The following is a 14,265-nucleotide window of genomic DNA, read 5'->3' on the forward strand; positions in this document are numbered from 1 at the left end:
AGAAGAGGAGTACAGAAAGGAACATCAGATGAAACTGAAAGAAGTCAAGAGAGAGATACATCTGGCGAAAGAGCAAGCGGAACAGCAAATGGCTATAAATATAAAAGAGGGAGACAAATATTTTTCAGGTATATTAGTGAAAAGAGAAAGACAAAACATGTAATTATGAGACTGAAAGAAGGAATGAACCACTATGTGGAGAGTGATGAGGACAAAGAAACGTACTAAACAAATACTTCTGTTTGGTATTCACAGAAGAAAAACATGGAGAAGGACTGTGATTTGGTTAGCAAAGTTATACCTGAGAATGGAATGGATGCCGCATCATTCCAAAAGTGTTTATGAACAACTTGAAAAATTGAAGATGGACAAAACTATGGGACCAGACAGGATCCATCCCAGCTTATTGAGGGAGCTCTGAGAGGTTCTGGCAGATCCTCTTAAAGATTTGTTCAATAAATCTTTAGAGACAGGAGAGGTTCTGCTGGACTGGAGAAGAGCGGATATGGTCCCTCTTCATAAAAGTGTTTGCAGAGATGAAGTGGGAAACTACAGGCCAGTAAGTCTCTCTTCAGTTATTAGAAAAATAATGGAAACGTTGGTGAAGGAAAGGATAGTGAAATTTTTAGAATTTAATGGATTACAAGATCCGAGGCAACATGAGTTTACTAAAGGTTAATCGTGCCAAATGAATCTGATTGAATTGTTTGACTGGGTGACCAGGGAAATGGATCAAGGATGTGTGCTAGAGTAATTTACTTAGATTTCAGCACAACCTTTGACATGGTTTCTCATATGAGGCTCTTAAACAAAGTTTTTGAGCTGAAGTTAGGGCCCAAAGTGGTGAACTGGATTAGAAGCTGGTTGATGGACAGACGCCAGAGGGTGGTGGTTAATGGAATTTGCTCGGAGGAGGAAAAGGTGAGTAGTGGAGTGCCTCAAGGATTGGTGCTGGGACTGATTCTGTTCAATATGTTTGTGAACGGTATTGCTGAAGGTTTAGAAAGTAAGGTTAGCCTTTTTGCAGATGATACCAAGATTTGTAACACCTTGGAGGGAATGGAAAATATGAAAAAGGATCTGAAAACGTTAGAAGAATGGTCTAACGTCTGGCAATTAAAATTCAATGCGAAGAAGTGCAGAGTGATGCATTTGGGGGTTAGAAATCCGAGGGAACTGTATGTGCTGGAAGGTGAGAGGCTGATAAACACTGACAGAGAGAGGGACCTTGGGGTGATTGTGTCTGAGGATCTAAAGGCAGCTAAACAGTGTGATAAGGCGGTGGCTGTAGCCAGAAGGATGCTATGATACAGATGTTTAAATACTTGAAAGATATTAATATAGAACCAAATCTTTTCCAGAGAAGAGAAAATGGTAAAACTAGAGGGCGTAACTTGAGGTTGCAGGGAAGAAGGCTCAGGAGCAATATTAGGAAATTTTTTTTCATGGCGAGGGTGGTAGATGCCTGGAATGCCCTCCCGAGGGAAATGGTGGAAAGGAAAACTGTAACAGAATTAGAAAAAGCGTGGGATAAACATAGAGGATTTCTAATTAGAAAATGAAGAATGTAAATTAAAGAACTAATGCTGGTACTGGACAGACTTGCACGGTCTGTGTCCCATATGTGGTGATTTGGTGTAGGATGGGCTGGGAAGGGCATTAATGGGAACTTTACTAACTTGGAACATTAGAATGTTACTGGCCAAACTTTATGGTAGATATCCTGCAAACAGAATGGTTGGATAGGCTGGAGTGAGCTTGGATGGCAACTAAAGCATTTGGAACCTAGGACAATACCAAGTGGACTTTACAGTCTATGACCCAGAAATATCAAAGAAGAGACAAGTTAATTTAATCATGTATTTTTAATGGGTATAACTAATGGGCAGATGGATGGACCATTCAGATCTTTATCTTCCGTCATTTACTATGCTATTATCTATCCTATAAATATTGGCGTTCTTTTCCTTTTAAATTGTTGTAAACTGCACTGATGTTGTAATGAAAAATGGTATATAAATACTAATAAATATAAACAATAATGTCACCCCGGAGGACCACTTTTGCGGTCCCCCAAACCAATATTGGGTAATAAAGATTTTGAGAATTAAACTGCAAATACTCTTCCCATTTTTTTTGCAAGTAAGCAACAAATTTTGAATCTCCACTTAAATAAGCAGGGAATCTCCAACTGTCACCTGGTCACTTCTGTCCCCCGAGAGAAATATCTACCCATATTAAAATGTGATCTGATACCTCCATAGGGCCAATCTTTGCATCTTCAATCCGAGGAAAGATCGACTCTGACACCAATATAATAATAAATTCTTGAAAATGTGTTATCTGCTCTATATTGGTGCATGTAGTCGCACCATACCCATCCCAGTTATATCCCCACAGTACATCTCCCCCGTTTGGAGAAGATAGGTTTCAAGTTATGGAAAAAATGCCAGGGGGACCTCCCCCCCCCTCCCTCCCCCCACCTCAGAAGCATGCCACTATGCTACTACCTATGTTATCCTGGGATTCAGCACATAAGGACAGGAAAATGCTTCACCAAAAAATCAAATATACCTCTCAGATCTACAAAACAGTTCAGCATCATTGACAAATGTACACAACTCAAAACTGCACCAAACAATGCCTGAGTCCAGGATGGAAAGAGTGTTGACATAATCACCAGCTGTTTGCACAGTATCAAAAAATTTCCATGTGCCATCGTGATGAATTTTAAGTATAACTGGATATATAAACATAAAGCACTGTTTCAATTCTACCAATTTTGTACATAATGGATAGAATGGTTTGCACTTGTCTGTAAGGACCGCCGAGAAATCCTGACTGATGCATATAGATGTTCCTTCATACTGCAGAGTGTCTTTTTTGGCATGATCCTGGCGCAGTAATTCCACTTTATGTTGATAATTATGAAACCTCTCAATCACCACCTTGGGCCGCTGAACACAGCCAAGCCTTGGCCCTATCCGATATGTGTGTTCTATGTGTGTTGGGCCCAAGGGTGAGGGAAACTCTGCTTCCATAGAACATTCCAGCTTTTCCAACAGCCGCCTTTCTGGTATGGATTCTGACAGACCTAGAAATCGTAAGTTAACATGGTGTGACCGATTTTTAAAGTCTTCTAGCTTGTCAGCGTGTAATTTAACCAGTTCCTGAAGAGTTGCCAGGTTGGCAGCATGGATGGAGGTTGCATCCTCTATGGTCAACACTCATTCTAATTCAGTGATGCGGGTCGCTGCATCAGATAACAATTGTACCAGCTGAGTTTTTTGAGAGGATAATTGATCCATCTGTGGAGCTTGGGCAACTGCCACCTTAAGATCACTCAGGGCTGTCTCGGTAAACTGCGAAACTGCCACAAGCCCCACCATCTTGTTGGCTCCAGGCCATGCATGATCTCAGTCTTTTTTTGTGGATTTCACAGACGTGAGGGTCCTGAGATCTCATGAGATATCTGTCCATAGGTTAAGAAATTTGTTTGTGAACAGTGGTCCCAAGATCAGTTTCAAGAAATAGTTTATCTAGAGTGGAGGGTCAAGCCCCAGAGCAGGCATAGAACACCTCTTCACCCACTCATAGTGTGACGTGACCCCCAACATGGAAGCTCAGACTAGATATATTCCATGTATTAAAGGAGGAAATAAGACCAAATGGTAGCCAATGTGGTTAACGAGTTAGGTGAAGGAAGCTAAAAGAGAATCCTATAGAAAATGGAAGAAGGATCTGACTGAAAATAAGTGTAAACAGCACAGGGAATGTCAAGTCAAATGCAATCCTCGTCACTCTTTAATATTTATGATAAATATATAAATACGACAACACCATAGCAAATGGGAGTTATCTCTGGTACATAAGCTGATTTCATATGCGTAGCGCAACGGAATATCAGATATGACCTACGAGTATTAGCACTCTTCGGTTTGTATTTATGTCATTTCCTCATTCATCCCTGCGTAATGCATTTTTGTATATGTTTTATATATAATGCTTTTTTTTGTGAACTTCTTATTCTTTTATACTTAATTAAATAATTTAAATAGTTTAAATGAACTTAGCTTCATAGCGAACATGCTTCAACTTTAGAATGAATGGCACTGGGGAGCTTCATTCTAAAGTTGAAGCATGTTCGCTATGAAGCTAAGTTCATTTAAACTATTTAAATTATTTAATTAAGTATAAAAGAATAAGAAAATCACAAAAAAAAGCATTATATATAAAACATAAACAAAAATGCATTACGCAGGGATGAATGAGGAAATGACATAAATACAAACCGAAGAGTGCTAATACTCGTAGGTCATATCTGATATCCCGTTGCGCTACGCATATGAAATCAGCTTATGTACCAGAGATAACTCCCATTTGCTATGGTGAAGTCAAATGCAAGGCACTAATAAAGAAGGCAAAGAGAGACCCTGAAAAGAAGATTGTGCTGGAAGCAAAAACACCTAGTAAAATCTTTTTCAGGTATATTAAAAGCAAGAAGTTGGAAAGAAAATAATAATAATAATAACAATTTATTTTCTTGTATACCGCTCTACCAGCAGTTCTAGGCAGTTCACAACACAGAAAAAGGAAAAATTTCAATTAATAAATACAATCTCATATACATTACATCTAATGATCAGATTAATACAACATAGTTAAAATGCAATTTCAAACACATAGCTGGACCACTAGACGACCAAGGAATAAAAGGGGCTCTCAGGGAAGACAAAGCCATAGCGGAGAGATTACATGAATCCTTTGCTTTGGTCTTCACTGAGGAAGACGTGGGAGAGTTACTGGTGCCGGAAATGGTATTCAATTCTGATGAATCAGAGAAACTCAAACAAATCTCTGTAACACTGAATGATGTAATGGGTCAATTTGACAAACTGAACAGTAGCAAATCGCCTAGACCAGATGGTATACATCCCAGAGTGTTGATAGAATTGAAAATCCAGCATAGTACTAGAAGACTAGAGGGTGACCAATGTGATGCTGATTTTTTAAAAAAAGGGTTTCAGAGGTGATCCGAGAAATTATAGACCAGTGAGTATGATGTCGGTGCTGGGAAAAATGGGGGTGAATGAACATGTGGATAAGGGTGAACCAGTTGATATTGTGTATTTGGATTTTCAAAAGGCATTTGACAAAGTACCTCTTGAAAGACTTCTGAAGAATTTAGAAAGTCAAGGGATAGGAGGTAATGTCCTATTATAGATTAAGAACTGGTTGAAAGACAGAAAACAGAGAATAGGTTTAAATGGTCAATATTCTTAATGGAGAAGAGTAAATAGTGGGTCTGTGTTGGGTCCGCTGTTGTTTTTTTTACATATTTTATCAATTATCTAGAGATGGGAATAACTAGTGAGATAATTAAATTTGATGTTGACACAAAGTTGTTAAATCACAAGGGGATTGTGAAAAATTGCAAGAGAACATTATGAAACTGGAAGACTTGGTATCAAAATGACAAATTATTTTTAATGTGAGCAAGTGCAAAGTAATGCATGTGGGAAAGAGGAAAATGAACTATAGCTACATGATGCTGATTTCTATGTTAGGAGTCACTGTAGGTAGATTTATGGGTATAACAAATTAGTGCATATCTCGTTGCTAGGCAACCCATAAACACCTCCTTGGATTCTGTATTTTTGCCAGTTTATTCTAAGAATAGAGACCAGGGCTATATGAAATATTTTATTATAGAAATAGAAAAATATAATTCACAAGCCAGCAGTAAATAATAACTAATTATTGTTCACAATGTCTCTATACATACATATATCTCATTTCATAATTATTACACAATAATCCCTAAGTAAATGAGCAAATATAACTATTTCTTACACACTAGGTAATTCCTTATAATAATAATTCCTGAATAGCAGCAATCTAAAATAGTTTATCACCACGGAGCTTACCTTTCCTTATCCCAAAGACAATAAAATTCTCTCTAGCCCCACTGGAAGAAAATATAATTCCTTTCTCTCACCCTCAGATTAGGCTTAGCAGAATCGGGGAAACGGAATCCTTCTTCTCCTCAGTGCAGCAGCAGATAGAATTCTTTTGATCAGGAACAGTCTGTTAGTCACTGGAAAAGCTGTAAATTAGGTTTGCCTCTCAGTAACAGTTTCCTTATGTGAAGTGAAAACCAGGTCCGTTTCAAAAGCAGTTCTTTATTTCTTCGCTCTTTTGTAGAGCTAATTACAAGAGGTAACATCAGATTTTTTATTATTATAGAAGGTGTGCAGAGAGACATATGCTAAGATCCAAGTTCCCTTACACCTCAGCACAGACTAAATATTAATTAGCCTTCTTCTCCTTAGTTTTCATCAGATGACCTCCCTCTGACCAATCCAGCATCAGTCCCAATTAGTAGTCTTTCACCAATTAGTAGCCATTCGATATCTTCATGTACCAGCCTTCCAGAGAGGTGCCTCAGTAGATAAGAGAGAGACACATACCGAACATGGAAGCTAATTCCTCCTACAACTTTCTCAGGAGCTGAGCTGGGCAGATGTCCTTGACTGAAGAAACACAGAGTTCTTATAAACAAGTCCAGAATGCACCTGCCAGGCAGCAGGCAACAAAGATAATTTCTTTTTTCTCTTCTTGCAAAAGATGGTTCAGGCTTTGTGACATCATAGAGACCTAACCCCAGGTGTGTGAGGAAGGAACCACCCCTACATCACTACCCAGGAAAAGGATCTAGATTCCATTGTTGAGAATATGTTGAAATCCTCAGCTCAATGTGCGGTGGCAAACAGAATGTTAGGAAGAGTTAGGAAAGGAATGTGAAAACAAAGAGGAAAATGTTATAATGCCCTTGTATCTTTCTATGGTATGGTCACAACTTGAATACTGTGTGCAGTTCTGGTTGCCATATCTGAAAAAAGATATAGCGGAATTAGTAAAGGTACAGATAAGGGCGATGAAAATGATAAAAGGGTTGGGATGACTTAAGTATGAGAAAAGGCTAAAGTGGGTAGGGCTCTTCAGCTTAGAGAAGAGATGACTCAGGGGGGATATGATAGAGGTCTATAAAATACTGAGTGGAGTGGAAAGGGTAGATGTGAATTGCTTGTTCAATCTTTCCAAAAGTACTAGGACTAGGGGGCATGCAATGAAGCTACTAAGTAATAGATTTAAAATAAACTAGATAAATATTTCTTTACGCAACATGTAATTAAACTCCAGAATTCATTGCCAGAGAATGTGGTGAAATCAGTTTGCTTAGTGGGTTTTTAAAAAGGGCTTGGATACTTTCCTATAAGAAGTCCATAGGCCATTATTAAGATGGCTTGGGGGATATCCACTGCTTATTCCTAGGATAAGCAGCATGAAATCTGTTTTACTACTAGGGATCTAGCTAGGTATTTGGGACCTGGGTTGGCCACTGTTGGAAATAGGATACAGGCTTGATAGACCTTTTGTCTGTCCCAGTATGGCAATTCTTATGTACTTATTGTGTTTATGTGTAAAGACTTTCATAGTTGAACCACTAGACTACTTCTCTGGCCCTAAAATTTAGTTACCTCATAGAAAAAAAATGCAGAGACAAAGAAAACCAGGTAAATCTAAGCCAGACCCAAATTGTGAGTTTAAAACAAATCAGGTTACACCCAGTTGAACAATAGAAATCTCAATGGAAGCTGCTATATCTATCACTACTATTATTACTACTATTTATTATTTCTATAGCGTTACCTGAAGTACGCAGCGCTGTAAATTAAACACTCAAGAGACGATCCCTGCTCAAAAGAGCTGTGGACAAAAGGGTGAATCAGTATAAGCTGCTAATGTAGGGAAATACAAAGGGATGAAGGGGTAGGGAGGACTACAGAGGGAATGATAAACAAATACAGTGATACTTTGGAATCCAAACGCCCCAGTACTCAAACAACTTGGAATCCAAACAACAAAATCAAGCAAATTTTGCTCCCGAATCCGAATGCTGCTTTGGAATCTGAACACCCTGCACGTTGTTCGTGTGCGTTTGTGCATATGTTTCCCCAGTGCTCGGGCCACCCATACGTTGTTCAGTTCATTGTCGGAAGCTCTAGTGAAAGCACCTCATGTGATTTCGCCTTTGTGTAGTATAGTGAGGAAAATACTGTACTGTATTATTATTTTTAATATTGTATCTTAAAATCCAGTGTATTTACTGATAGAAATTGAGTTTGTGGGACCCAGGAATGGATTAATCCAGTTTCTATTATTTTAAATGGGAAAAATTGTCTTGGAACTCGAATGATTTGGAACTCAAACGGGGTTCTGGAACAGATTAAGTTTGGATTCCAAGATATCACTGTATAGTGTTTTACTAGTTGGTAGGGTTAAGACTTAAAAGCTGCTTCAAAAAAGGGTGTTCAGCCTGGATTTGAATACTGCCAGAGGCTGAATGTGATTTATTCTCTTAACCATAGTTCAGATACTTGGCAAAGAAATGTCTGTTCACTTACCTTCTTTGATAGATGAGGAATCCAGATGCTGTAGTTTCAGGCCAGAGTCTAGTCTCTGTGGTTTTGTATACAGAAATAAATAGCAAAGCACACAGACGGTGATGATGAATGCGAGTAACACCAAAGCAGCAACCCCCAATCCAATCAAAGCACCTATGCTGAAAAAATAATCATAATTATATCACACCCAATATTTGATTTGTCACACTATATAAGTGCTTAATACAGTTATTGTAGCTGATTTTTTTTGTGCTTCATTTTGTATGATTAATTAAATTTCAGATTATTGTTGATAATATGGCCTTGCAAAAGACATGTTTAAATTGCCTTAAAATAAATTAGAAATAGTACTGATGCCACTTTAATGCTGACCTGTCCACTGATTTCTGATGGTCAAATTTTTGTGAGGTAACCCCCATACCTACAGAGCAGCAGTAACTAAACTTATCATCCTGATTGCCTGTAGGTCTTCTGACTAATATCAGTGCCCCTCTCACAGGGCCTTTGGTTTTTCTAGTGAACGTTGGTGCCACTTTACCCTTCTCTCATCCTTTTGGTAATTTTATACCAATGTTGGTGCCAATATACTGTTTGTTTCTTGTTTAGAAAATTATTGGAATATCACCTAAAAAGGAGACACTCAAAGCAGTTTACAATTTAATATCGGAAAGAAACTACAATTCTTAAGAAAGTAAAGTAAAGAGAAAGAGAGAGAGAAGACAAGAGAAGAAAAAAATGATCCCTCTTTTGTCAATTTTGATGTTGCTTTGCCTCTTTTTCAGACTTCATGTCACTATTAACGACAAGAACTTAAGAATAGCTATACTGGGTGAGACCAATGGTTACCTGTAAACAAACCATAGGGTAACCAAATCAAAACATTTTCTCATGCCCATCCTATTAAATAGAGTTACATTTTTTCCATGTAAAACAGTATGCTCTCTCAATGACCTGCAGGGCATGATGGAGACTGATTCACCACCTTTAATGCTGCCTGCTTCAGGTCTCTGGTTAGTGATGCTGATCCCCATCTTATCTTTTCCATGGAGACTTGCTTATATGCACCTTGATTCTGCTCATTTGCCACTTCACTGAGGGAAGAAGCTGGGGGCTGAGCTTGGCACACTGACTTTTTCTTTATCTATTCTTTCACTGCTGCTTGCAGTGCTGGATGAAGTTCTCATTCTAATATCAGTATCCTTCTATGAACCCAGTTGAATGGGGGTTATCTGTGCAAATGAGGCAGTATTCCACTAACTGAATGATGGTCCATTATCTTCTCTCTACTGACAGCCTTCTGACAATGCTTCCTTTTGAAAAACTCTAATCTCCCTTAATGTGCTTACCTTGAATGTCTCTTTGCTTTTAAAAATTGTAGTTCTCCCCCTTTTTTCCCTGGTGTCTCTTGTAAGTCAGTATTAATATAAGTATTGTTTATATGTCTTCTTTGTATGTATCATTTATTTTAATGTAAATCACTTAGAAATTATATAACCGTTTTATCAAATTTTTAATAAAACTTGGAAACTTGGTATGTGTCCTTACCTGTAATTTTGTATTTGATTTTCTCTCTGCATCTTTGGGGGCTACTTCTGCTGCAACCATGGTTGAAGACAAACAGAATATGAAAAGCCAGGGGAATCTCTCATGTTCTCTACTACATGCTCTATTTGTGGGATTCTCTTGGTCTTGACAATAAAGACCTCTTTATCACAATAACAAGTAGCTTTTCCAGATCAACCTCAACCTCAAAACTTTCAATATCTGGTGATTCTGGAAATCCTTCACAAGATGATTTATCTGATTCTATGACTGCCACTGATCTCTGTTGGCTTTACCTGATGCTGGTCTCCTGCTTCTCCTTACCCTATACTTGCCTCTGACGTATTTTGCCCCTGTGTAAAGATGGGAGCAAACAATTGTTCTCATATTTTCACTGAAAGCTACTGCAGTTGGTACTTTCCTCTTAATGAAATCTCTGTTTAGCTTGGCTGTTGGATTACAGGAGATCATAGATCATCCTCCTGATTCCCACTAGTGTTGCAGCTGATTCAAGAACTCTAATGAATATTTGCTACCTTCTTCCTCTGCTTCTACCATCAATTTCATGTCTACCCCTCCAAAGCTTTGTGATTCAATTGCCTTAGATCAGGGATCTCAAAGTCCCTCTTTGAGAGCTGCAATCCAGTCGGGTTTTAGGATTTCTTCAATGAATATGCATTGAAAGCAGTGCATGCACATAGATCTCATGCATATTCATTGGGGAAATCCTGAAAACCTGACTGGATTGTGGCCCTCAAGGAGGGACTTTGAGATCCCTGCCTTAGATAGATAGTTTTCAACCAGTGTGCCTTGGGGAAGTCCCTAGTATGTTTTGGTGATGACAGCCAGAGATCTGAAAGGAATGGGTTCTTAGAAACAGGCTGCTGGTGCTAAAATTTAAAAAGCTTTTAAACTAAGATTTTTTGGAGGGAAGGGGGGAGCCAAAAGTCACCCAGGAGCAGATGGTTCAGTGTGGAGTATCCTTGAAGGATACTGTTGAATCAGAACATTTAGGGAATCCCAACAGAGAGGTTTTAATAATGGTGAATGAAAGCCAAGAGTTCTTAAGAGAGAAGCAGAGTAAAGATATCAAGTTATCCCTGTCATCTTATCAGTAGCCTGCAGATACAAGGAAAAAACACAATTTGAAATGTCTGTGTACAAATGCTAGAAATCTAAAAAATGAAGTAGGAGAGTTTAGAGTATATAGCACTGAATGATGAGGTAGATATAATAGGCATCTCAGAGACCTGGTAGAAGGAGGACAATCAAAGGGACATTGTGTTATCTGGGTACAAATTATACCGCAAGGATAGAGTGGATCAAATTGAAGGGGGCTTGCGCTATATGTTAAAGAGGGAATTGAATCAAACAAAATAAACATTCTGTATGACACAGATAGCAGTATGGAATTCATATGGATAGAAATTCCATGTGTAAAGGGAAGGAATATACGGGTAGGGTTATACTACTGTTCCCCAGGACACAGTGAGCAGACAGATAAAATGTTTTCAGAGATTAGGAAAGCTGGCAAATTGGGCAACAATATAATAATGGGTGATTTCAACTACCACAGAAATAAGATGAGAGTATGAGAAATCACCACCTAAATTTCAACTACCCCAACATTGACTGGCTAAATGTTACATCAGGGACTGCTAGGGAGGTAAAATTCCTAGATGTCATAAATGACTGCTTCTTGGAGCAACTGGTTCAGGAACTGATATTAGGGGGAGATATTTTAGATTTGGTCCTTGGTGGAATGCAGGACATAGTACGGGAGGTAATTGTGTTGGGTTTGCTGTGAAACAGTGATCATAACATGAACAAATTTAAGCTAATAACTGGAGTGACATTACTAAAGAAATCTACTGTAACATCACTTAATTTTTGCAAGGGCGACTATGATAAAATGAGGAAAATGATTAAAAAGAAGCTAAAAGGATTTGCAGCAAGGGTCAGAAGTATAAACCAGGTGAGAATGTTGTTTAAAAATACCATCATGGAAGCCCAGACCAGATGTACTATATTCAATGTGTTAAAAAAGGAGGAAGGAAGAGGAAACGAGAGCTGACATGGTTAAAAGGTGAAGTGAAAGAGGCTATTATAGCCAAGAAAACATCCTTTAAAGAATGGAAAAAGGATACCAATGAAGAAAATAAGAAGAGACATAAACACTGGCAAGTTAGATGCAAAGCATTGATAAAGAAAGCTAAACAAGAATATGAAGAACAACTTGCCAAAGAGGCAAAAACTCATAGTAACAATTTTTTGTAGGTACATCAGAAGCAGAATACCTGTGAGGGAATCCGTGGGACTGTTGGATGATCAAGGAGTAAAAGGTGCACTCAGAGAGGATAAGGCCATAGTGGAGAGACTGAATGAATTCTTTGCTTCAGTCTTTAAGGAAGAGGATGTAAGAAATCTACCTGATCCGGAAATGGTTTTCAAGGCAGAGGCAGAGGAATTGAAAGAAATCTCAGTGAATCTGGAAGATGTACTAAGCCAAATCGACAAGTTATAAAGTGATAAATCATCTGGATTGGATGGTATACATCCCTGGGTACTGAAAGAACTCAAACATTAAATTGCTGATCTGTTGTTTAGTGGCTTGTAACCTGTTGCTAAAATCATCTGTAGTACCTGAAGATTGGACGGTGGCCAATGTTATGCCGATCTTTTAAAAGGGTTCAAGGGGAGATCCAGGAAATTACAGACCAGTAAGCCTGACCTCAGTGGAAACAATTATAAAAAATAAAATTGTGGAATATGTACACAAACAGTGTCCGTCTTGGTACACAAACAGTGTCTGTCTTGAGAATACAAGACAGTCTATTGTATTTATGTGAGCATTAAAGGCCTGATTCTTTACAGAATGCCGATTTCGGTGGCTGCCGATCATGCATTTGTGTCCTTTAGGGAATCGCGTCTTTTTTAAATCTCACAGATGCCTTAAATGTAGTTCAGTATTTTACAGGCCTACATATGCATCTCTGTCTCGTGCCTACAGAGATGCGTAAGGACGCTTACGGACACCTTAGGCTACTTCTGGTGGAAACCACACCAGCGCTTGCATTGGGCATCAGTAGGCATGCCTAGACGCTTGCGTAGGTGTGAGTCATATGCCTATATTGTTATTATAGGCATCCTTCACGTGCATCCCAATTGGCTGGTGAGATGGTGGTAGGAAGTCTACCGCCACCTACAATAGAGACACCTTTTGAAGAATCAGCCCCTAACTCTTTGAGCAGGTCCACTGGCTTGTGTTAGTCACCTTAGGTCAATCTTCAGCTTTGTTGCCCCTTCAATTAACTTCTAGGCCCCTAGCCACCCCAACCAAGTATTTGCTTATTTAACAGAGCAATTATAGTAATTACATGGCAGCATTCTCCTATAATAAACAAAGCATCCACGTAGAAACAAAAGATTGACAAGGCAGCCAATCACACTGGACAGCAGCATCTGCAGTAGCACAAAAAAAGTGAAGGTAACAAAAGTGGGGCAGAGTGGCAATTTATCACTTTCTCCTAAGTGATAAATTGCCACCTACTTATGTGTAGTCATTTTTCAGGAATGGAAAGAAGAAGCTGTCAGTAAGGTGTAATGTATTTCTGTATTTGATGTTCCCCTTTTCTTCTTTTTAAAATTGCTTTCCATAATAATTCTTGAAGCTGCTTGATTTTCAATTGTATCCACTCTTCTTTTGGAGGACGGTATATTGGACTTGATGATAGACTTGGATTATTTTCTGTTCTATGAAATATTGATGTATCCAGACCTGTTTTCAGTTTAAAAGTTAGTCTTGAATTGTATTTTGGAAAATTTCATAAATAAAATATTAAGGGGTCCTTATACCAAGCTGCACTAACCACTTAAGAACATAAGAATAGCCTTACTGGGTCAGACCAATGGTCCATCAAGCCCAGTAGCCTGTTCACACGGTGGCCAATCCAGGTCACTAGTACCTGGCCAAAACCCAAGGTGTAGCAATATTCCAGGCTACCAATATAGGGCAAGCAGTGGCTTCCCTCCTGTCTTTCTCAATAACAGACTATGGACTTTTCCTCCAGGAACTTTTCAAAATCTTTCTTAAAACCAGCTAAGCTATCCGCTCTTACCACATCCTCCAGAGCTTAACTATCTCCCCTCAGCCATCTCTTTTCCAAGCTGAAGATCCCTAACCGTTTTAGTCTTTCCTCATACGAGAGGAGTTCCATCCCCTTTACCATCTTGGTCACTCTTCTTTGAACCTTTT

General features: G+C 38.7%; 1 protein-coding gene across 2 annotated transcripts in view; it reads right to left on the reverse strand.

The window, feature by feature from the left end:
* Window positions 1–14,265, reverse strand: part of SHISAL2B (shisa like 2B) — a 69,685-nt gene that overhangs the window by 35,746 nt on the left and 19,674 nt on the right. The window contains exon 3 of one of the 2 annotated variants that reach the window (XM_033929216.1): window positions 8,469–8,621. In XM_033929216.1, coding sequence (XP_033785107.1) covers window positions 8,469–8,621 — 153 coding nt within the window. Of the gene's footprint in view, window positions 1–8,468; window positions 8,627–14,265 lie in introns of both variants that reach the window. The other variant, XM_033929217.1, reaches the window with a different exon arrangement.

This window comes from Geotrypetes seraphini, chromosome 1 (genome assembly GCF_902459505.1).
Source record: "Geotrypetes seraphini chromosome 1, aGeoSer1.1, whole genome shotgun sequence".
Taxonomy (NCBI): Eukaryota; Metazoa; Chordata; class Amphibia; order Gymnophiona; family Dermophiidae; genus Geotrypetes; species Geotrypetes seraphini.